General features: G+C 37.2%; 1 protein-coding gene across 6 annotated transcripts in view; it reads left to right on the top strand.

Moving 5' to 3' along the window:
• FSD1L (fibronectin type III and SPRY domain containing 1 like) overlaps nucleotides 1-21314 on the top strand; it is a 55145-nt gene extending 33831 nt beyond the window's left edge. For 2 of the 6 annotated variants that reach the window (XM_084898678.1, XM_084898677.1), the window contains 6 exons: nucleotides 3309-3438; nucleotides 4053-4085; nucleotides 7251-7351; nucleotides 7761-8012; nucleotides 11174-11262; nucleotides 15263-21314. In XM_084898678.1, the coding sequence (XP_084754804.1) occupies nucleotides 3309-3438; nucleotides 4053-4085; nucleotides 7251-7351; nucleotides 7761-8012; nucleotides 11174-11262; nucleotides 15263-15385 (728 nt within the window). In that variant the 3' untranslated portion in view covers nucleotides 15386-21314. The remainder of the gene's footprint in view (nucleotides 1-3308; nucleotides 3439-4052; nucleotides 4086-7250; nucleotides 7352-7760; nucleotides 8013-11173; nucleotides 11263-15262) is intronic. The other 4 variants (XM_084898680.1, XM_084898679.1, XM_084898681.1 and 1 more) reach the window with 4 other exon arrangements.
• Nucleotides 21315-22973: the final 1659 nt, after the last annotated feature.

Below are 22973 nucleotides of genomic sequence, written 5' to 3'. Positions count from 1 at the left end.
TTTCAGTTTAGTATAAATACATAAACATCATTGAGATGTGTCCAATGTTTTCCCAGGGAATGGATTATGGCTCAGTAATGGGGAAGTGTCTTTTCATTTAGTTCAGGTTCTCTCTGTTTTCTTAAGTCTTATTGTAGAAATTAACATTTATATAGTTTATTAATGTTTATAAATCACTCTTCACAGTTCTTCATTTGATCATTAAGACTATTCTGAGAAATCAGTAGAATAGATATTACTGATAGCCATTTTTCAGAAGAAAGTGAAGTTTATATAGTATGTTAAGTGACTTGTGTATGATACCTGGAACTATTGTAGCTTGGAGATGTGAATAAGAATCTGTTTCAAGTTCTGTGCCAGCCCCTTTGAGGGCATGAATTTTGGTGCCTAAAGTCTTTGAGAGCAATTTGGATTAATTAAAACTCCCTACAGTTTTATTTTAGCTTTCATATTTTAATACAGAAAATGTTTCAGATATTTACCAATTTGAAGTTCATAATGCTGGAGATCATACCAGTTGTGAAATGATAATTGAGTGGGTTTACTTCCAGAATCAGATTCCACACATCTCTGTGGTGTTTATGTATTTATACTAAACAGATTTGTAAACTAAGGGTTTGTAGAGAAAGACTAGTTGATTCTAGTGTTTTCAAACATTTCTTACTATGGGATAGACCCCCTGGGGTGTGGATAGACTGAAACTGAACCTGAGGCCTATTGAACAGTGATTTTGAACTTTAGGGAGATCCAGAATAAACTCTGTCTTTTAGATATCGATGGGTCACAGATTTTCTAAAGCTATTCCATAGCACAGGAGTAGCTATTAATGAGAGCAGGAGCTCCAGACGAAAAGTCTAGATTTTTAAAATAATGACATGTTGAACAATTGTTTATTGATTTTCTTGGCCTGATGCATGCAGTCCTTATTGACCAACCAATAGAAATAAGTGTATAAACAAAGAACTGGAGAAAAAAGGAGAGGAATGGAGATTAAATAGTTGAGGACTACCAAAGTTCATATCCTGCTACCTATGGTGCTTGATGTGAAAAATAGTGAATATTATCTGTCTCCCTAGTGTATGTGGCACTATTTCTTCCATCATTAGAATTGTTAAAAGTGATGCATAATGTAAGTTTTTATGACCAGAATTTTAAAAGTACGTATAGTATCTCTTACTTCTTGTAAAGGTAAATGCTATGATACTAATCACAATTTACTCTGTGGACTCAAATAGTAATGGCTATAATATTTTACAATACCAAGAAAGCAGCCACCGATACACATTAAACCCTTGAAATATTCCTGTGCTCTGAGTTTCTTAGTACTTTGTTATCACAGACTTTTAAAGATATGGAAACTAACATCTAGCTATATTATAGGGCTTATATAAGAGACAGGACTAACATTTGACATCTCACTGTTGGAGCCAGTCTTTTTAAAAAACAAACAACTATGCAGTGTTATCCCTTTTACCTTAGCCTCTATGACTCAGTTGAGGTCCCATAAAAGGAATAGCATGAGAGAGAGAGAGAGAGAGAGAGAGAGAGAGAGAGAGAGAGAGAGAGAGAGAGATAACATAACTGGGATTAAAACCCATGTCTTTTCGTTTGGATGCTGTGGTATTTGATAAGTCTGGTCTCAAGTGACTTGGAGGTGATACCTTTTCTGTCACTATTTACTCCATCCTTCTCCATCATATGACACATTAGAGAACTGCCTGAGGATTTTTTACTTTTTTTAAATCATTTTTTAAAAACCAGCCTTTCAATTTTAACAGTTGAATTGATGGCATCTTTGAGTTAAATCCACTTTTTCATTCTCTCAAAAATATGAATGCCCTCACATGCATTAAATTACCTAATAGTAATATAGAGGTTAACCCTGTTTTTTATATATATACTAAAGGCTTGGTGCATGGATTCATGGGGGTCCCTCGGCCTGGCCTGCGCCCTCTCACAATTCGGTACTCCTTGAGGAATGTTGGAAGCCCAGTGCATGAATCCATGTTCCGGCCCTCTACTATGCATATAAGATCTTTGGTTAATCTCTTGCTGCCCTTCCCCCCCTCTTGTGTTCCATGTTTCCATGCCTATGCATTGAGTATCTGCCCTCTGGTGGTTGTGCGTGTCATAGCTACTGGTCGACCAGTCAAACAGTCAGACACTTAGCATATTAGCCTTTTATATATAAAGACATGTTTTTATCAACTTTAGAGAGAGGAAGGAAGAAAGAAATAGAAACATTCTATAGAATAAAAACATAGTATGCAAATTGCCCTCTCCACCAGGAGTTTGGGAGTTTGACCAAGGAGTGGGGCCAGTTGGAGGAAGGGAGGGAGGCTGCAATTGGCAGCAGCAGCAGCAGTGGCAGCCAGCAGCAGCAGTGGCAGCCAGCAGCAGGTGGCCAGGGAGGAGGGGGGCGGAGGGAGATATGGAGGGAGTATCCAGCTAGCATTTCTTGCACTGTACCTCTAGTCAATGATGAGAAAGAATCATTAGACACTGAAAACCCAGGCATGTGCCCTGACCAGGAATCGAACCATGACCATCTGGTTCATGGGGATGCTCAACTACTAAACCATACCAACTGGGCAAACCTGTTTCCTTAAGGCAATTCTTTCTTGGTAGTGCAGTGTCTCAATTTTGCTTAATTCTAACTTTTTTTTTTTTTTTTTTTAATCCCACACATTTCTTTATTGATTTAAGAGAGGAAGAAAGAGAGAGCAGGTGACAGAAACATCAATGATGAGAGCGAATCATTGATCGTGCTGCCTCCTGCACAGCCCCCACTATGGATCGAGCCCTCAATCTAGGCATGTGACCTTGGCCAGAATCAAACCTGGGACCCCTCAGTCCGCAGGTCAACGCTGCATCCACTAAGCCAAACAAGCCAGGGTTCTTTTTAATAACCTATCTATTTAGGCATTCTAGTTCCATTTTTACTGAAAAGCTGAATTATTTCTTCCTTTTGTAAATTCATGTCTGTTCACTTGGAGATTTTGAAAGCTATTAATTTACTTGCATAACATGACAATTACTTGAAGTAGTTATGGTCAGTAAATTTGTATTTAGAATATTGTATAAATAAAGACCCCAATGAACAATGGGTCAGTTGCAAGGTTGAAATTAAAGTGCTCTTTATAGAACAGTAGAGGATAAAAGGATTCTTGATTCTAGGTAAACATTAGGCTTCCTATAATTTTTATATACAGTGTTAAAAAATTGGGTAGGAAAATAATGTGATGTTAGCTGTGCTTCAGAAAGTGGGAATATGCTACATTTTTACAAAATCGAAATGTTTTTTATAGCACTTAATTTCAGTTTGGATAGCTCATCATCACATTTGAACCTGAGAGTTGAAGATACCTGTGTAGAGTGGGATCCTACTGGAGGAAAAGGCCAAGAAAACAAAGTTAAAGGAAAAGAGAACAAGGGCAGGTAAGCTAGTTCTTTAAATCTGTTGATTCTTGTTTGACAATAACTCAGTATAATGAAGTTCTTATTCTATATATCAATATGATTTATGATATGTTAGTAACATGAAAGTGAAACATTTAATATTGTTGGTCAGTCCTTGAATTTGTCACTAATATTTTTATTACTTTTTCTTAGTTTCCTAATTCTCTTCTTATACATTTTTATCTCATTTCTTTAAAGTTAATATCTAGAGAAACTTGAAGTGCTTAGAGGGAAGTTCCTAGTAGTAGTCCCTAAATTTTAGATCACCAGTCTTACCTGAAAGTCTTCCTTGAATGGCAGTTTTTAGCATGCACAACCCCAGTGCCTTGCTCCCCATCAGCAAACTTATGAACCAGAGGCTTGGGACCTTTAGTTGTTGCTAGACTTATTTAGAGTCTCAACGTATGGGGCTTCTTTCTTTTTTAACAGAGGAAATGTTTTCTCATACTGAAATAAGGTAATCTCAGTGTGAGTTACAATGGCAAATTTAAAAAAAAAGAATTTCATCATCAGACTTCTGACCTGATTTCATTATAAGCTGTTAAATTTAAGTCATAAAGCACTCTTAACAGTTGCCTATTTTTATCTGACAGTGCCCATGTTACTTCATTGAAGAAACATACAAGGTGATGATCTTTGTCTAGTTCTAGGACTTAGTATATTTAGCTTGGCTGAATAACTTTAATTTTTTTTTTCTTTAACCAATAAGCAGAAGCCATTGCAGCAGCCTTCATAAGCTAAAATATTGCTCTGTGTAGACTGTCTGTATTAGTAGCTTATGTTTTGAATTTACACCCTTAATGTGTGCTGAATATTTAGATTATATTGTATATGATAACAAAATAAACTCTGCTTACATTCTTTCTTGAATTACTTTCCCTCATCTGGCTTTTTTCTGCATTTACTTATACCTAGCATCTTCCTTGTGCTATATTCTTGCTTTTATTTGTATTTGACCAGAGGCAGGTTTGAGGTGTTCTGTGCTTTATAATAATCATGCAATTTTTTAAAGCATCAGGATGAAAAGTAAAGGTTATTAAGTGAATTTGTTAGGACAGTACCAAAAAGATGAATCAATTCAAATTGCACAAGTAATAATGTGCTGACTGGAAGATATCTTTATCAGAAACCAAAATGTGTCTTCTTTTCAAAATTATCTTCCTCTTTTTTTGTTGTTTATTCACTCATTGGCAAAAGTGATTTCATTGTTAGTATATTGTAAATTGTAAAATGCTGGTAGATTTAGTAGAATCAGTAAAGTTTCATTTGGTCACTCGGAGATTTTTAGACTGCTTATATTTAGAATTTCATATCATATTATTTTTCTTTCTCCCTTTCCTCCTTTTAAGAGTATTTTCTATGTAGGCTACTTCTGGAATATTACATACATTTATTCTTTCCATAAATATTTGTTCACTCTAGGATGTCAGCTGGATATTTTGGGGTTTATAGAGATAACCACTGTTTCTGTCTTCAAGAAAATATCCCTGACTTAAGTAGATGAGAAATTTATCTATATACAAATACTGTAACAATAATACAAGTAGAGAGTGTGTGTAATGGTAAGTGGGAATAAAGGAATTTACAGGAAGAAAGAGGTTCTGATCTGCCAAGTGCTGAAGTGGTCAATTAGGACACCGAGCCAAACAAAGTAACAATCAAGCCTTTTATTCACTGACTATAATCCTGTAAACAAGAGGCCACAAAGGAAAGGGTGCTTGCTCGCCCAGTGTTCCATTTTTCTCAACAGAATGAGGTGAGGGTCAGGTAAATCAGAGCAGATCATAGATGGTGGATATCGTTTCTCTTCTAAGAAAGCCCCAAACAAAAGGCTCATCCTGTTTGTAATGGACCTGAGGCCAAGAAGATGGAAGAAGGAAAGGTTAGACACAGAAAAGTATTGAGACAGAGGGGAGAAAAGTGACTTTACACCCTCAACCCTGCCCCCTTCTTGGAGGTCCCTGCAGAGGCAGTGGAAAGGGTCTCAGCTGAGGATCCCCACCTATAAGGAGATCTCTGAATAGAGGTGCCTAAGCTAGGAATGCAGATATGCATATGAGTGGGGGTATGGGTAGGGGAATACAACTCCTCCAGAAACTGCAGTGAACTGGATAGTGCTCTCTATAGGTGAAAGGGCCAGAAAAGCAAATTAGGACCAAATCAAGAACCTAAAATGCCAAACTGAGTTGTTTGTAGGCAGTAAGAAAGTACTGGAAGATTTTTAAGGAGGAGAATCAAAATTACATTTATCTGGTAACAGTGAACAAAGTGAATTGGGTAGCAAAGAGATCATTAGAAAGCTGGTAAAATAATTCAGAGCAAAGGTAACAAAGAGCCTTAATTCAGGTAGTTAAAGAGATTGGGGGGCATGTTTAACATAGGACATTAATAGCTATTGTACTACTTGGAATATGTACTTTGGGTCAGAAGACTGGAATGCTGCAGTAGCAGAGTTCTTTTGTTTAACTTTTCTCTGAAATTTAAACTGCCATTCTCAGTAGTTACGTCTGTTTTTCTTTTTCCATGCCTTCATTTCTTTACTACTGGTAAGTTATAAATTCTTTGTTATAAATTCAGTGATTCAGTATTATAGAATTATTAAATTTAAAACATCTTCGGGATTAGATTTAAGTTGTTGAGAGTTAGTGAAAGGTCTAATACTGTCCAGCTTACCATATAGATTCTATACTAATAAAAGGGTAATATGCTTTTTAGACCGAACATCTTTTCAGACAAAGCCAGAGACAGTTAGGGGGCAATCAAGCCTGCAGGGGATGGACCAGTTAGGGGAAGACCAGGCCGGCAAACAGAAGCAGTTAGGGACAGGCAGGCAGGCAGGCAGGCAGGCAGGGAACGGTTAGGAGCAAGTGGTCCCAGATTGCAAGAGGGATGTCCAACTTTCGGTTTTGGCCCAATCCTATTGGATTGGGCATAAACTGGTAGTCGGACATCCCCCAAGGGGTCCCAGATTGGAGAGGGTGCAGGCTGGGCTGAGGGACCACTCCCATGCATGAATTTCGTGCACCAGGCCTCTAGTATAATATAATTTGATGTAAAGGAGGTCAGGTTGGATCTTGTCCATTCTAGTAGGAGAAATGTTTTCTAATACTTGATATTATCCTGTGCATGGATTTGGGCAATTGCTGTTTCACTTTTTAAGAAGAAAATATCCAGAACAAAAATAAATACTGCTTTAGTTTTTATTGTAATAAGTTATTTTTGCTTTTGCTTCTATTTATTTTTTATTTTTTATTTTTTAAATATATTTTATTGATATTTTACAGAGAGGAGGAAGGGAGAGAGATAGAGAGCTAGAAACATTGACGAGAGAGAAACATCGACCAGCTGCCTCTTGCACGCCCCCTACCGGGGATGTGCCCGCAACCAATATACATGCCCTTAACCGGAATCGAACCTGGGACCTTTCAGTCCACAGACCGACGCTCTACTACTGAGCCAAACCGGTTTTGGCAGCTTTTGCTTCTATTTAAATTTAACTGCAAGAAATGTAAACTATAAAAACTCTTGAGTTTTTCCCCCCTTTGTATCTTTATGTAAGCCTTGCTCAGTCTGCATGATATTAGTGTTTTCAGCTTGCTTTGTGTTAATGACTTAGACATGAGTGTTTATCATTGACAACTCTGTAATAATTCATGTAAAATTAAATGGTGCTCTTTGTGCAACATAATTTTTAAAACTTTCCAATGGTTCCTTTTGTAATTTGTGATTTTAGTTTATGAAACATGTACAACATCAAATGTATGTCTTTCTTTTTGTTCCTGTTTATATAGAAGTGGTACACCATCCCCCAAACGGACATCTGTAGGCTCCCGGCCACCTGCAGTAAGAGGCAGCAGAGACCGTTTTACTGGGGAATCATACACAGTGCTGGGTAGGATAAATACACTTCTTCATTATCTCATAGTAAAGGCCTTACAGTCATACTGGTGGACTGTCTACTCACCTGGAGCTGGAGTGATTGCCTCTGTTGAATGAATCTTTGCCAAAGTTTCTCCCTTTTAATTACTTCGGCAGGTTTTCAAATTGTCTTATTTTGATACGTTTAAAACCTACTTCATTTTACATAGTGCTCCACATATCTGTATAACTCTTGAGGGGATAGTAAGAAGGAAAAGTTCTGAAGCTTTTTATATTCAGAAAAATTAGTTAATAAAAAATATATAAGTGTTAGCATCCTGAATCAGATTTTTGTGCCATTTTATGTGACAAGAGATAGGTACTACTCTCTGTGACTCACAAGGAAAAGGTAAGAGTCACATTTGCCTTCTGGTCTTTTGCAGGAGACACTGCTATTGAAAGCGGACAACATTATTGGGAGGTCAAGGCCCAGAAGGATTGTAAATCCTATAGTGTGGGAGTAGCATACAAGACTTTGGGGAAATTTGACCAATTAGGAAAAACAAACACTAGTTGGTGTATCCATGTCAACAACTGGCTACAAAACACATTTGCAGCAAAGCATAATAATAAAGTCAAAGCCTTGGATGTTACTGTTCCTGAGAGAATAGGTGTATTCTGTGATTTTGATGGGGGTAAGTTTACTGATTTTCTCACAATTCATTTCACCATAGTTGATTATATTTCAGTACTTTTCTCTGGTAATCATCTATAGAGAATTTCCATTAACATTGTGGGAAGGGTATTTTGACCTATCAGGATTTATTTGATCATAAGCATAATTTCAGCTCCAGATTTATCTGGAAAGGTGTGTGATGTCCGCCTGCAGCCTTACAAAAGCAGTCGTCTATAATATACTAATTTAGTCTGAAAGGAAAAATTTTCTAATTTTAATCTTAAAGCTAAAATTTCTTTTGTCCATTTTAATTTCTTCTGACCTTGTTTTATTACCTGTAAAGAGTGGTGGAGTCAGATTTTTCTAGTTGGGTAGACCTTAGTAATTACCCAATATATCTACCAAACAGTGTAAAATCCTTTTTACATTATCTCTACAAGAAATTGCCACTCGTGTGCTTGATGAACTTTTCTTAGGTGAAGTTTATTGTCTTAAAAAGCAGCCTCTTTGATTATTAGATAGCACTTGGTTAGAAGGTTTTACTTAAATTGACTCGCTTTGTCTTCTAATAACTTCGGAGACTGTTGCTCTTAAATTTTGACATCTTAAGGAATACAGAGCCGAAACCAGATGGCTCAGTGGCTAGAGCATCAGTCTGCGGTCTGAAGGGTCCCAGGTTCGATTCCAGTTAAGAGCATGTACCTTGATTGCGGGCACATCCCCAGTAGGGGGTGTGCAGGAGGCAGCTGGTCGATGTTTCTCTCATCAGTGTTTCTAGCTCTCTATTCCTCTCCCTTCCTCTCTGTAAAAAATCAATAAAATACATTAAAAAAAACAGAATTATGTTCCCTAATTCACATTTACCAGATAATCCTTATTTCTTAAAAACTATTAATACTGCTGCTTTTGCCCTGATTTCCCCAGATTATACATTCTCTGACCATTAGCCATTCCTCTTATTTAATTTTTCCCCTCAACCTGGCCTGCGCCCTCTTGCAATCTGGGAGCCCTCGGGGGATGTCCAACTGACGGCTTAGGCTTCCTCCCCTAAGCCATCAGTCAGACATCCTTAATGCTGCTGCAGAAGTGGGAGAGGCTCCTGCCACTGGTGCTGCACTCGCCAGCTGTAAGCTTGGCTTCTGGCTGAGTGGTGCTCCCGCTGTGGGAGCTCACTGACCACCAGGGAGCAGCTCCTGTGTTGAGCATCTGCCCTCTGGTGGTCAGTGCACATCTACCATTCGGCCAATTTACATATTAGAGTTTTATTATATAGGATTGTCTGGGAAATTATATATATCCCTTAATAAGTGTTTGCTGAGTGTTTAGTAGGGCCTAAACAGTGAGAGTCAGGAATGGATTTGGTGCCCTGGCCGAATATCTCAGTTGGTTAGAGTGCTGTCCTGAACACCAAAAAGGGTTCGAATCCCAGTCAGGTCACATTTAAGGTTGTGGTTTAATCCCCAGTAGGGCATGTATGGGAGGCAATCTATAGATGTTTCCCTCCCTCCCCCTTCTTCACTCTAAAAATTACTTTAAAAAAACATTCTTGGGTGAAGATTAAAAAATAATAATAAAAGAAAAAAAATGGATTTGATGATGTGAAGGTAGAATTCATAGAACTTGAAAACTAGATATGTATTGGAGGGATAGACAAAGAAGAGTTGATGACTGAGGTTCCAGCCAGTATGAATAAGAGGATGATAGTGTTATCAATAGGAAACAGAGTCCTGGAGAAATATGAGATGCCAACAGGACAAATTATGGCATGTCTGGCAGTATTTAGAAATTCAGTGCTAAAACTCAGAAGAAAAGCAGAGCCGAAGCTAATTATTAGAGACAGCATCACAGAGTGGCTCCTGAAGATTGCACAGAACAACTAAGCATTACTGCTTTACTGTTTATCAACTTTGTGACTGTATCAGGCTGCTTAATATTTTTAGGTAAAACACCCAGTGTTTTCTTGTTTTTGTTATTGATTTCAGAGAGGAAGTGAGAGGGAGAGAGAGAGAGAAACATCAATTATGAGATCAAATCATTAATCAGCTGCTTCCTGCATGACCCATACTGGGGATTGAGTCAGTAACTGGGGCATGTGCACTGACCAGGAATCGAACTGTGACCTCCTGGTTCATAGGTCAATGCTCAGCCACTGAGCCATGCCTACTGGGCAGCGCCCAGTGTTTTAATAGTAGGATAAATGTTAGTTTAATTTCTTCTCATGTGGCAGCAGATTATTAAGGGAGAAAGAAGAGCCTGGATCAGCATCTACATTTAGAATAGGGAGAAAATTAGATATCCTCAGGTTAGGGTACAAACCAAGAACATAGTCATGGATAAGAATTTGAAGAAGTGATATCAGTTGAAAGGAGGCCATCAGGTTGGACAGTTAGGTAGTCAAAAACACCATTATTTTAATTGCATGATCATATTGAAAGACTGTGAGAGGATTTTATTTTACTTTCTAATTTTTAAAAAAATATATTTTATTTATTTTTTACAGAGAGGAAGGGAGAGGGATAGAGAGCTAGAAACGTCGATGAGAGAGAAACATCGACCAGCTGCCTCTTGCACACCCCCTACCAGGGGTTTGCCTGCAACCAACGTACATGCCCCTGACCGGAATCAAACCTGGGACCTTTCAGTCCGGAGGCCAACGCTCTACCACTGAGCCAAACCGGTTTCAGCTGTGAGAGGATTTTAAAAATTAACAAAGCTGAAGCCATGAGAGCTACACTATGATTTCAGAGACTGAGGTATTGACTATGGCTTCAAGTAGTTAGAAGACAAAGTTTAATAGAATAAACTTGAAATGGTGATAGGATTTGGGTAAAGACTAGTTATAGTAGAAATGAGAAAGAAATCACCTTAGTTTTTACTGGAGAACCATCTGTTAAATAATGATAAGGAAATAGTTTATAGTTGAATAAGTAGAATACTGCCAGATTAAGGCAGCACTCTGGAGATCTTGAAATCCAGGGAAACAAAATTGGATTTTGGCTTTTTCTTAAGCATGTTTTCTACTGATTTTCAATAAAAAATTATTAAATCCAGCCATTATAGTTTGTAGCAAAAACAATGTCAAAGTATGCATTTAGTTGCCACTTAGATGCATTATTTATGTTAGCCTTAATTAGGTGTTATAGTATTTTGTATAATCAGGTTTTTTTCTTTTCCTTTTAGGTCAACTTTCTTTCTATGATGCAAACTCAAAACAGTTGTTGTATTCCTTTAAGACAAAATTTACTCAGCCAGTACTACCTGGTTTCATGGTGAGTATCTAATTTATATTTTATTTGATTGGCAACTTTAAGAACATATTGGGAAGCAGATTATTTTATTTTTTTCTTCATATTCCCCTTCTTTTCACCAATCCACCTCTTAAATCTGATTTTCTGTGTATTTTTGTTATATTTTGTTAAAGTAAATGATAATACAAAAAGAACACAAATCATAAGCATGCAGTGTGATGACTCCTCATAGGATTACACTCATTTTAAAAAAAATATATTTTATTGATTTTTTACAGAGAGAAAGGGAGAGAGAGAGATATTATAGAAACATCGATGAGAGAGAAACATCGACCAGCTGCCTCTTGCACACCCCCCACCGGGGATGTGCCCGTAACCAATGTACATGCCCCTGACCGGAATCGAACCTGGGACCCTTCAGTCCGGAGGCCACCTCTATCCACTGAGCCAAACCGGTTTCGACATGGGGGCAGCTATCTTGATCTTGTGTGTTGGAGTGATGGTCAATCTGCATATTACTCTTTTATTAGATAGAATAGAGGCCTGATACATGGGTGGGAACCAGCTGGTTTACCCTGAAGGATGTCCCGGTTCAGGATGGGGATTCCCTTGGGGCATGTAGCAGCATGGGTGAGGGGCCTGTGGTGGTTTGCAGGTCTGTCATGCCCCCCAGAGACCCAAGTGGAGGTCCTGGTATCTGGGATATATTTATCTTCTACAATTGAAACTTTGTAGCTTGGAGTGAAGCCTAGCCTTCTGCTTGCTCTGTGGTGGCAGCCATTTCTGCTGGGGTTTATTCACCTTGTATAATTGAAACTTTGTAGCCTGAAGTGGAGGCTTAGGCTGGCCAGGGCAGGTGGAAAGCTTGGTTTCCTTCATTGCGGGGGGGCAACTCTAGCCTGCTCTCTCCAGCTCCATGGCTGCTGCCATTTTTCTTGGGATTTATCTTCTATAATTAAAAGTTTGTATCTTTGAGTAGAGGCCTGGGCTGGCCAGGGTGTGTGGAAAGCTTGGCTTCCTCCACTGCCAGAGAAACCCAAGTCTTCCTCCTGCTCTCTGTGGTGGCAGCCATCTTGGTTGGGGTTAATTTTCCTACTCGCTCTGATGGGCTGGTGGGCGTGGCTGGTGGGCGTGGTTGATGGGTGTCGCAGAGTGATGGTTAATTTGCATATCACACTTTTATTAGGTAGGATTATAATATACTCATTTGTGAAATGGTTGTTCAAGTTTTTTGCCTATGTTTCCTTTGGTTTTCTTCCTATTTTTTATTGATTGGTTGGAGTTCCTTATACAGCCTGAATCCTTTGCCAAACATATGTATTATAGATATCTTCTCCACTCTGGCTTCCCTTTTCCCTCTCTTATTGGTGTCTTTTTAACTTTTTAATATATTTTTTAAATTGATTTCAGAAAGGAAGGGAGAGACAGAAGCACCACGGGTGAGAGAGAATCATTGATTGGCTGCCTCCCGCATTCCCCCCCTGGGGATGGGGCTTGCAACCCTGGCATGTGCCCTGACCAGGCATCAAACTGTGACCTCCTGGTTCACATGTCAGTGCTCAACAACTGAGCCACACTAGTTAGGCTTAATTTTCTTTTTTAAAGTCAGGTTTATTGGGGTACAATTTACAGTAGTGTAGAGCTTTGTGGGATTTGACAAATACATACAGTTGTATAACCACCACCATAACTGACATAAAACATTTCTTCACCCAGAAAATTCCTTCATATTTCTTTGTAGTAGACATCTCCTATCACACCCAGCCCTGGCAATCACTAACCAGTTTTCAGTCCCTATAATTTTGCTTTTTCCAAAATATCATAGAAAGGAATTATATGGTTTGTAGACTTCCCTCCCCCCCACCCTTGTTGGCACTATTACAGATGCCCTCTCTTTCTCCCATCTTTGGCCACCTCCATCCAGCTTCCACACTTCCCTCCCCAGCCATCACCACACTGCTGTCTGTGTCCATGGGCTATGCATATATGTTCTTTGGCTAATCTCTTCTCCTTCTTTTTTATTTATTTATTTTTATTTATTTTTTATTGATTTTTGTACAGAGAGGAACGGAGAGATAGAGAGTTAGAAACATCGATGAAAGAGAGTCATCGATCAGTTGCCTCTTGCACACCCCCTACTGGGGATATGCCCGAACCAAGGTACATGCCCTTGACCGGAATCGAACCCGGGTCCCTTCAGTCCCCAAGCCGACGCTCTATCCATTGAGCTAAACCGGTTTCGGCTCTTCTCCTTCTTTTATCCAGTCCCCCTTCCCTTTGTTTGCCCTCTGAGATCTGTCAGTCTGTTCTATGGATCCATGCCTCTGTTTCTATTTTGTTCATCAATTTACTTTGTTTATTAAATTACACATATAAGTAAAATCATATGGTATTTTTCTTTCTCTGACTTATTTCACTTAGCATAATAATCTTCAGGTCCACCCACAGACATTTGAAATCATCTGTGTTGTTGTGTTTGTCAGTAGCCCTATTTAAAAAAACACACGTTTTTATTGAATTTAGAGAAAGAGGAAAGGAGGGGAATAGAGAGATAGAAACATTGATCAACTACCTTCTGCATGCCCCCTACTGGGGAACAAGCCCACAAACTGGGCATGTGCCATGACCGGGAATCTAACTGATGACCTCTTAATTCATGTGTTGATGCTCAACCACTGAGTCACACCTGCTGGGCTGTAGCCCCTTCTTTTTTATTGTTAAGTAGTATTCCAAATATGTATGTACCACAGGTTTTTCATCCATTCATCGGTTAGAGGACATGTGGACATTCCAGTTTTTGGCAATCTAATAATAGGGTAAGATGCAAATTGGTTGGGATACAGTCACAGTAATGACTGATCAGCAGGTTACGTGTGCAGCAGGCATGGATAGGTAGGGACTTGCAGTGTTGGGGATGCAATGGTGGCTGCTGCTTGCCCATGGCTGGTGTGGGGCTCAGGCAAGCTGCCAGTGGCTGCTGCCGCTTGCCCAGGGCCGACCCCAGGCTCAGGCCAGCTGTCGATGGCCACTGCCACTGCGAGGGCTCAAAGCTCAGGCAATGAGGGCCGGGTGAGGCTCAGGCAAGCTACAGTGGCTGCTAAGGCCAAGGCTCAGGCAGCCTCACAACTGGCAGTGGCAGCAGCAGAAGCATGATGGGGGTGTCATCTTCCCCTGATTGCCAGGTCACCTCCTGCAGAGGGAGGCCAGAGGCAGCAGCAGCAAGGGGGAGTTGGGGGCAGTGCCTTTCCCTGATCAGCCAGTCACCTTCAGCAGAGGGAGGCCAGACTATGGCTTAGGACATCCCCTGAGGGTTCCCGGACTGTGAGAAGGGGCAGGCTGAGCTGAGGGACTCCCCCCTCCAGTGCACAAATTTCATGCACCAGGCCTCTAGTTCTGAATAAAGGCACTGTAAACAATCACTGCTCTCTGTTCTCAAGCAAAGCAATTTTATCTTTCATAAACTCATTCATATAATATAATATGACAAGTGTATCTGGATATTGCTATTTGGGTTTTTATTTTTCTCAGAAATCTTTACAAAATTATAAAAGAGTTATTGTTACATTAGGAAAGAAGCTAATGGATTTTATTGTATGGGAGGTGGGTGTTAGATTCCTATAGTCTCAGGGCACACTTCATCAAAATCTAAAGTTGTTACTAGAATAAAGAAATTGGCTCTTTGTGCACTTCTCTTAGATGTGAAAGTTAGCATCAGTAATGATAGCCAATTTCTTTTGTTTAGATTAATCCAGCTTAACCACTACATTTCTGCAGCCCTCAGTTCCATCTGGTGTGCAACTCCAGGGGGTTCTGCTACCAGAAAGACTCCCTCTGGCCTCTGTGATTCTAAAACACTCTTGAGTTAGCCTTTCCACTTCCCCTCAGCTCAAATATGAAGGTTATCAGTTTACAACTTATTGATATTCACATATGTGGCATTTTGCCTTTCAGATGGAAATTTAAGGATCACTTAAATTCTAATTTGAAATCTGACTGAAGCTTTGTTTTTATTTTTTCTTAGGTTTGGTGTGGTGGACTTTCTTTGAGTACTGGGATGCAGGTTCCAAGTGCTGTGAGAACACTTCAGAAAAGTGAAAATGGAATGACTGGTTCAGCTAGCAGCCTAAACATTGTTACTCAATAATGCCTACTCAGAATGCTTCACCTCTCCTTTTGATTGGGTGGTCTAATCATAGAACTTGTGAGTGGTGGAAATGAGTTTGCTACGTTCTGCTTTACGGCCTGGAATCTGTTAGCATTAAGCATCTAGTACCACATATTCACAGGAACCTACTGTGCAATGTCATAGAAGCAAGCAGAGATTGAGCAAGAAACTGATATTTTGAAGAGCAAATGGAGAAAAAGGCAGTATTTAAATAGTTACTTAATTAGAAACTCATCCTTGTGTTTCTTGGATTACTTTGATTCTTCTGATATATTTAGTTACAAATGGTAGCTCTAGGGCCTCAAGAATAAGCATTTAAGTCTGGCCTTCTTTTGTCTTTATTTTTTCCCCCACTTATCACTGCATATCATTTAGTTCTTACACTGAAGCTTTTAAAAATATACAGTCCTCTGAGGTTTCCAAAATATTAAAATTGTTTGGAGATTCTAGACAGGTTTTCTTCCAATGGTTTGTTTTTCCCCGTTTATAAATAAGTTGAGTTTTGCCAAATTATCTTCTTTTGTTTTATTGACTAAATTATATGTAATTTTCTGTTTTCTAAATGTCGTGGTATTTTTCTTGTGGTTATAACTCAAAATAAAAAATGGGTAGAAAGAGTTTCTAGACATAATAGCTTAAAATCACCCACATTTCAGTTTTTTACCTGCTGCGCTAACTATGGCAAAGGATATTTTTTATATGTTGCCCTATTTAATTAGACTGCTTTGCATTCCATCATTTTGGATGATTGGTAAAATTTTTAAACGCTTTATATTTTCTAATTTTGCTGTCTAGTTTAACACTATCTTTAGTAGTTATCTTTGGTAAAATTCCCACTTGGATTTGGTAATAACTGATAATACTTATACTGATTTTTAACATTTTTAGTAGGAAGAAAGTTTATTAAAATTATATGGAAGGTGGAAAACCTACACTACTCAAATTTTACCTAAGAAAGATAGGCTCTAACAGGAGGTGCCCAAAACTATTCCATACTGGTCATTTATATATGCTTTTGGAAGATATGGAATAGTTTAAACAAGTATTTGGGGGAGGGGGAAACCTATTTGTGACTTACTTGGCATATAAGTTTTTCAGTCATTACTTAGAAAAAATCAACATAGAATAATCTTCCCCAAAGTTAGGAAAAATGTGTTAACAACTAGTAATACCCATGGTTATTGAGAACATACCTGTTTTTTTTAAGTTAAAATTTATAACACAAGTCCTTTGAGCCAAACTGAAAGTTTGAATAATAGTAGTATTAAAGAATTTCTTGAATGTTTTAAAGAGATCTGAATTGGTATGTTCCTTAATTTTTGGAACATTTTAACATTCACTCTCGTTTTAAGTATGTTGTACTATGACAGCCTTCTTCCCAGAAGTGATGACGTTGCTTACATCAGTTGCTATCACAGAAACTCCTGTGGCATAGGAATAGCTCATTCTTTTTTGAATTTTACTGCTTACTGATAGGATGTTTTGTTCATTTTGAAACAAATCTAAATGAGGAATTTTATTTAAACTGGGTATTATTTTTCCAGAGGATATTCATACCTGCACCACTGATGGTATATTTAAAAGTATAAAGACGGAGGGAATTTTGAGAATGAAATATTATTAATAGATATTCTTTTGATTCTTCAAACAAATACAATTTTGGTTTTTGTTTCTCCTCAAGATTTTGATAGAAATTTTTGGATGTTCTCTTTCCTACAGCAGGTTATCCAGGACCTAAGGAAACAGGAAGTTATAATTGTCTTTCATAGAGTCAAACCTGAAAGCAGTAATTTAGTGGTGGAGCTGCTTTTTATGAACTGTTATACATGTATATTTTAGCAAAAATGACACAGAAAAAGCCAGAAATTCTTGTATAAATTGTTTACTATTATATCTTATATAAATGTGTCTTCTCTTTAATTCAGTGCCTTCTTCCTCTAAGGATGCTCTTTTTTACTCCATGTCCCATATCCCATTCATTGTCAACTGATATTGAAGCCAGAGGCCATTATGTTATACTGGTGAGGGCTTCTATTGCAGGGGCATGGGGAAAGGAGATACTAATCAGGGGCTGCTGGAGTGCATATGATTCTTTCTTGTACTCATGCTATCATTTAAAACCCTTCATAGAAAATTCTCTAATTCTCATTTGGAAAATGCACTTGAAGTAATACTATTGTTACTTCAAAATAAGAATCTGAGGTTTACTTACCTCTTACTCTGCTTCTTAAAGGTCTCTAAAAGGAAAGAGCAAAATACGTGGGGTTTTGGTTTAGTTGTTTATAAGATTATTTGTGTTAAACTGGAGAAAATTTGCCACCTTCATTTCACACTGGAGTAAAATGAACTATAGTGCCTAATTAAATAGTCTCAAATTAATCAACTATTTCAACTTGGCCATCTCTCTCTCTCTCTCTCTCTCTCTCTCTCTCTCTCTCTATATATATATATATATATATATATATATATATATATGTCATTGACATTTAAATTAAAAAGATTGAGCTCTTTTGCTCAATTTAATACATGTGTTAAGTTGGTATACCCTTTCAAACATTCTTTATTGGTTTATTTACTCTTCGTTTTGACAGGTCAAACATGATTGCTTTCTGTAAAAGAAATGCATGAGAGGTTGACAGTAATGGATGTATCAAAGGTCTAAAACAATTGTGTTTTATAAAAACATGCTTTTAGTATTGTATTTCTCTTTTAGCAGTTGAATCCCAAACCAGTTTTAATAAATTGGATAAAGAAATGAAGGAATTGCCTTAAGCACTTTAGAAAAAGAATTTTACAATTCATTTTGATTCTTTGGGCTGACCATGTAATATACATCTTTAGTTTTTGGTAAATATGTATATACCAAACATTTAATAACTGCACATAGGAATTTAATATACAGTGATTCTTTGAATGTTCCCAGTGTAGGTAAACAAATGGAAAATATTAGAGGCATGCCTGTCTGTACATGGGTTTAATTGATGGCATGTGTACCATTATGACAAACCATGAACTGCTGCTGAACAGCTAAACTTGGCCTGCTTTGTTCTATAAACAGTTTTTACCATGTTATAATTTAAAGAAACATATTGGCTTAGTTTTATTAACTCATTTATGAAATTAAAACATGATCAATATCATGTATAATTTGAATTTTTGTGACTGATCCTTGCTGGTAGGACTAATTAAAGCAAATAATTTGTCATGAAATATTTTAATTAGGTGACAATATTCTATTTCATGACTTACCTAGAATGATTTTTTTTCAATATACTTTTTCCATAAAGTTATTATTATTTATATTGTTTTTTTCAGAAACATAGTTAACAAATGGAAAAGGATATTATGAAAAGTGATTACTTTAAAAAGAGTATTAATTTCAGAAGAGGGAAGTGTAGACTTCTTACTATAAAATATGTGGTTCCAGGTTGAAAAAAAATCTAAGAACTGTATTTTTAAATCATTATAATTCTCTTTCAGAAAGCTTATATTTGTTAGATCAGTGTTCATTCTTTGGCTAAGTAATACCACAATTATTTTTTAAGTCTTTGATGTGACAGTAATACTTTGTATTCAGATTTCCAAAATTAATGAAGATTGATTTACTGTGCTTATAGTTTTGCTGCTTTTGGGTAGTGTGATGACAAAGTTTACATCTTAAAAATCAGAAATTTTAAAAGGTAAATCTGTTATAGTTTAAAAATTCAAATTCTGATAAGCGTATTACACATAATATGTTCATTTTTATATAGTCACATAAAATAGATCTGTAAAAGTTTCTCCCTTGATTTTATCTTTACACTGGATATATTCTTTTAGGGAAGTGAATGGTCAACATAAGTCTACTTAATAATCCAAGTAACCATAAAGTTATTTGTTACTTTTAAACAAAATGTACATTTCATAATGCCAGTGCTAGAGCATTATGAGATCATGAATGTTTCTTTAATCATCACAGAAAGCATACCTCATGTTCAGTGTAGTTTTTGTTTGTATCTTACAGTATTCACATTATGCCAATACTTGTGATCCTGATATGTCACCTATGATAGCTTTGTTACTTGGAATATTTGATTAATGCAAATACTTTAAGGTTGGTTTTTTGTTGTTGTTGTTTTTAGTATTTGGAGTTAAGCATTACATTTAGTATATTTTGTTGAAAAGATAGTGTTGGGCATGCCATATAAAGGTTAGTATTGGCTTATAAATACCAGAGATTGCCATAGTACTTTCTCCTCAGACTACTCAATTAAATTAAAACAGTATTTGCTATTTCTGGGTCAATATAAGGTAATAACTTTTTATTTATAACCAGTTGCGCTATGTTAGTTTAAACTGATATGTTTCCTTAATGGCACCCATCCAGTAAAAGCTGGTCCTTTGCAATAGACATACAGAAGATTTCACAGTATATAGGGCAGAAGGTAGGTGAATATGTTCGCTTTGGCTTGGAGCTTCTTAAGTTTAGACCAATTTTTGTTAAGTCAAAATGTAAGTAATTGGTAAAAGGCATTCCTATTCGTATTGGAACTTTTTGGAGAGCCTAAGAGCTAGGAGAATAATGCGTTTTGCTTTGATTTAACTTTTCCAATATATCAGGTACCAAAGCACTGAGTCTAGTTTGCCTTTTAAGGGAGACTCTTTAAAATCAAATTTATACTTAATTCATACTATAAGATATATAATAGCCAAAGTTTTAAAGTAATTTATATTGAAAACCACTAGTCATTACACTTTCTCAATATAAAAATATTTGGCTTCATTTTTAAAAATGTATTTTAAATTAATCACCTTAACTCTACCATACACTAGATCTATATCCTCTATATAAATAATTTCTCATCTTTGGGCATCCATTGCCTCACATAAAATAATTGTAACTTACTCAGCCTACCTCACAGGGCTGTTGTGAGGAACAAAATGAAACGGAGTATATGAAATTGCTCCAACAACAGTAAAATGCTACATAAATGTAAGGGATTGTTTTCAGTTAATGAATTTAAATGTTTGGATATTTCTAGATGCCATTTACTTTGATAAAGTGTGCTTAAAGTGATATCACTAGGACTTTAAACATGATTTTAAAAAACAAAACCCTGACTACATGCCCTTTAACATTCTTTAGTTTGCATGATGTGGCCTTTTTGTATTTTCTCATTGGGCCTGTTACTCAGTAGCAACTTTCTAGAACTGTAAAATGTCTCCCACAGCAGTAGTGTGTGTCACTGTAGAATAGTAGCATAAGTAAGTGATCTAAGCTATGTTTCCATCCAGTCATTTGCACTTTGTTTATGACTCTTCAATGCCACATATGCAAAGACTGAATTTGGCCTAAATAATTCTTTCCAAGCAACCAATGGTTAAAGTTTGTTGTTATTGGATAAATGATTTAAGGTGTATGTGCCCATTTAACATTAGGCTTTTGTTGCACTGTCATTTAAAAAAACACACATATGAAGCATTTCAAAACCTTAACCTGGATATCATTTTGTGTCTATCCTAAGGAAAATTGTTTTTGCTTTAATTGGATTTATTAAATGGTTTACATGTTATCTTTATTTATTGATTATTTGGTATGTTATCATCTGGACATGGTTTTGCTATGCAGTTCTGATAATAAAAATCCTAATTCCTCAGGTTAAAATTTTAAGTTGTGGATGAAAAACATGAACTACTTATAATACACTCAGTGCTGCAAACTAGTGTTTTAATACACATATTGCCTCATTTTCCTTGGAAACAAGACAAAGACTTGTAAATCGTTTTTAACTTTAAAATGGTGTATTCAAAGTGGAGTAATTTGTATATTGAAATGATTGTGTGCTCTGTGTAGAATGACCAAGTTAAATTCTTACAAAAGCACCTGGAATATATCATCTAAAAATTAAATTTCTTTTTCTGCTTTGGCTTCACTGTGTGCATTTTATCAGTTCTCATTAAAAATATACAATGTGCTTTTGAGGATGTCAAGATAAAAAAAGTCATAGTTCCTTTGCCCCAAAAGGGGCACTGCTTTCAACAGAATTTTATGCAATGAGGGAAAGTTCTATGTAGCTGCCATTGTAGGACAGTGCAGCTATGATGGAAGGTGAAACATGCTTGAAGTTAGGGACTTTGGAGCTTGTCACATCTCAGATTGCATTTTGGTAGATGGTAGCTAAGAGTAAGAACTAGAGCCTAAAACTTCTTAATATGTGTATTCTAACATGAAAACAATTTCAGAGGAAAAAAGAAAACCAATCATTGGCTAGATGAAGTGGAGCTCCTGTAACTAAGATCATTTTCACCAAGAGAAGAATGAAGGGAAACTAGATAGTCTTGAGTCATAGAGAGCGGAGTGTGATCAAGATATTGAGAAACCAGTAGCCTCTCATATTAAAGATGGATGGTGAATTGCTGCAACATTTCTGGAGAACAATTTAGCAATAGCAAGAGCTTAAATACACTTACCTTTGACAATGTAATTCCATTTCTAGGCATTTCTCATATATATATTTACTATGAGCAAGCTCATTGTTAGCTGCAAAAAGAATGGCCTGCTTGTATTCCAAAGGCTCTCCTTTCTAACTTGCTGCAGTAGCAAGCTACTGTTGCTATGTATTTGTTTAGGTATATTCTGCCTGTCATCCATGATTAGATTGTGGAGTTTTTAAGAAACCTTACACAGCTGTTACAGAATATTCTGCTAATGGAAGAGAATATTCATGATATGGAATGGAAAAAGCAAGTCTAACTGTATATATTATACTGTGAGCATATCCATGCACTTAGACTTGGGCAAGAGGGGCCCCTGCCTTGATCCTCACTCTGGCGGTTCCTCCATGGACTGAAAAAGTGAAGGAGCCAAGGGATTGCACCTACCTGGAGCCTGCATTCCTCTGCTGAACCAACACAAAGCTTGCTTCCAGAACACATGCAGGCCTCTTTCCCAGTCCATCCTGGACAGAATGCTCTGCAGGTGTATAAGCCTCCATGCTTGAGGGGCAGAAGTTTGTGAGGAGTGTGGCTTAGTAATGCAGACTGGGGAGTCCACATGTGTGCATACCAGGGCTCTTCTGGCAAAGGTGAAGATAGAAATGGAGACAGACCCAGGAGCTTGCGGGGGGAAGAACAGGCTAATCTAGTTAATTCTTACCTGTTGAGACTTAAAATATGTCAGGGTTGGCCTCCATTTGTACTCTTGCTTCAGGCCCTACAGTGTTGGGTAGTCTAAGATGTGTGTGTGCCCTGCAACTGAGTGATTTTTAGAAAATGGTTGTTTGCTTATAATAAGGCTGTTTTGACCTATCCTTATCTTCAACTGGATTGGCCAACCAGATGAAAGCATACTGACTAGCAGGCTCCCTGCAGACTCCCCCTTAGTATTCTGCAGAAGCTGTATGTTTACTTCTAGTGAATTGTTTATTCCCAAATCTGCAAATTTATTCTGCAAATGCAATAGCAGTTATTGCTGTTATGTTAAATGTTACATAAACCAATGAAATATGAGTATGAAAAATTACTTATGAGGAAAGTTGGGGAAACTTTAGAGATGAAGATCTAAGAAAAGTTGCTGTCAAGTGTTCAA

Source organism: Pipistrellus hanaki (genome assembly GCF_964339955.1).
Source record: "Pipistrellus hanaki genome assembly, chromosome: 11".
NCBI classification, from domain to species: Eukaryota; Metazoa; Chordata; class Mammalia; order Chiroptera; family Vespertilionidae; genus Pipistrellus; species Pipistrellus hanaki.
This window is presented reverse-complemented; position numbering and strand designations above follow the sequence as displayed.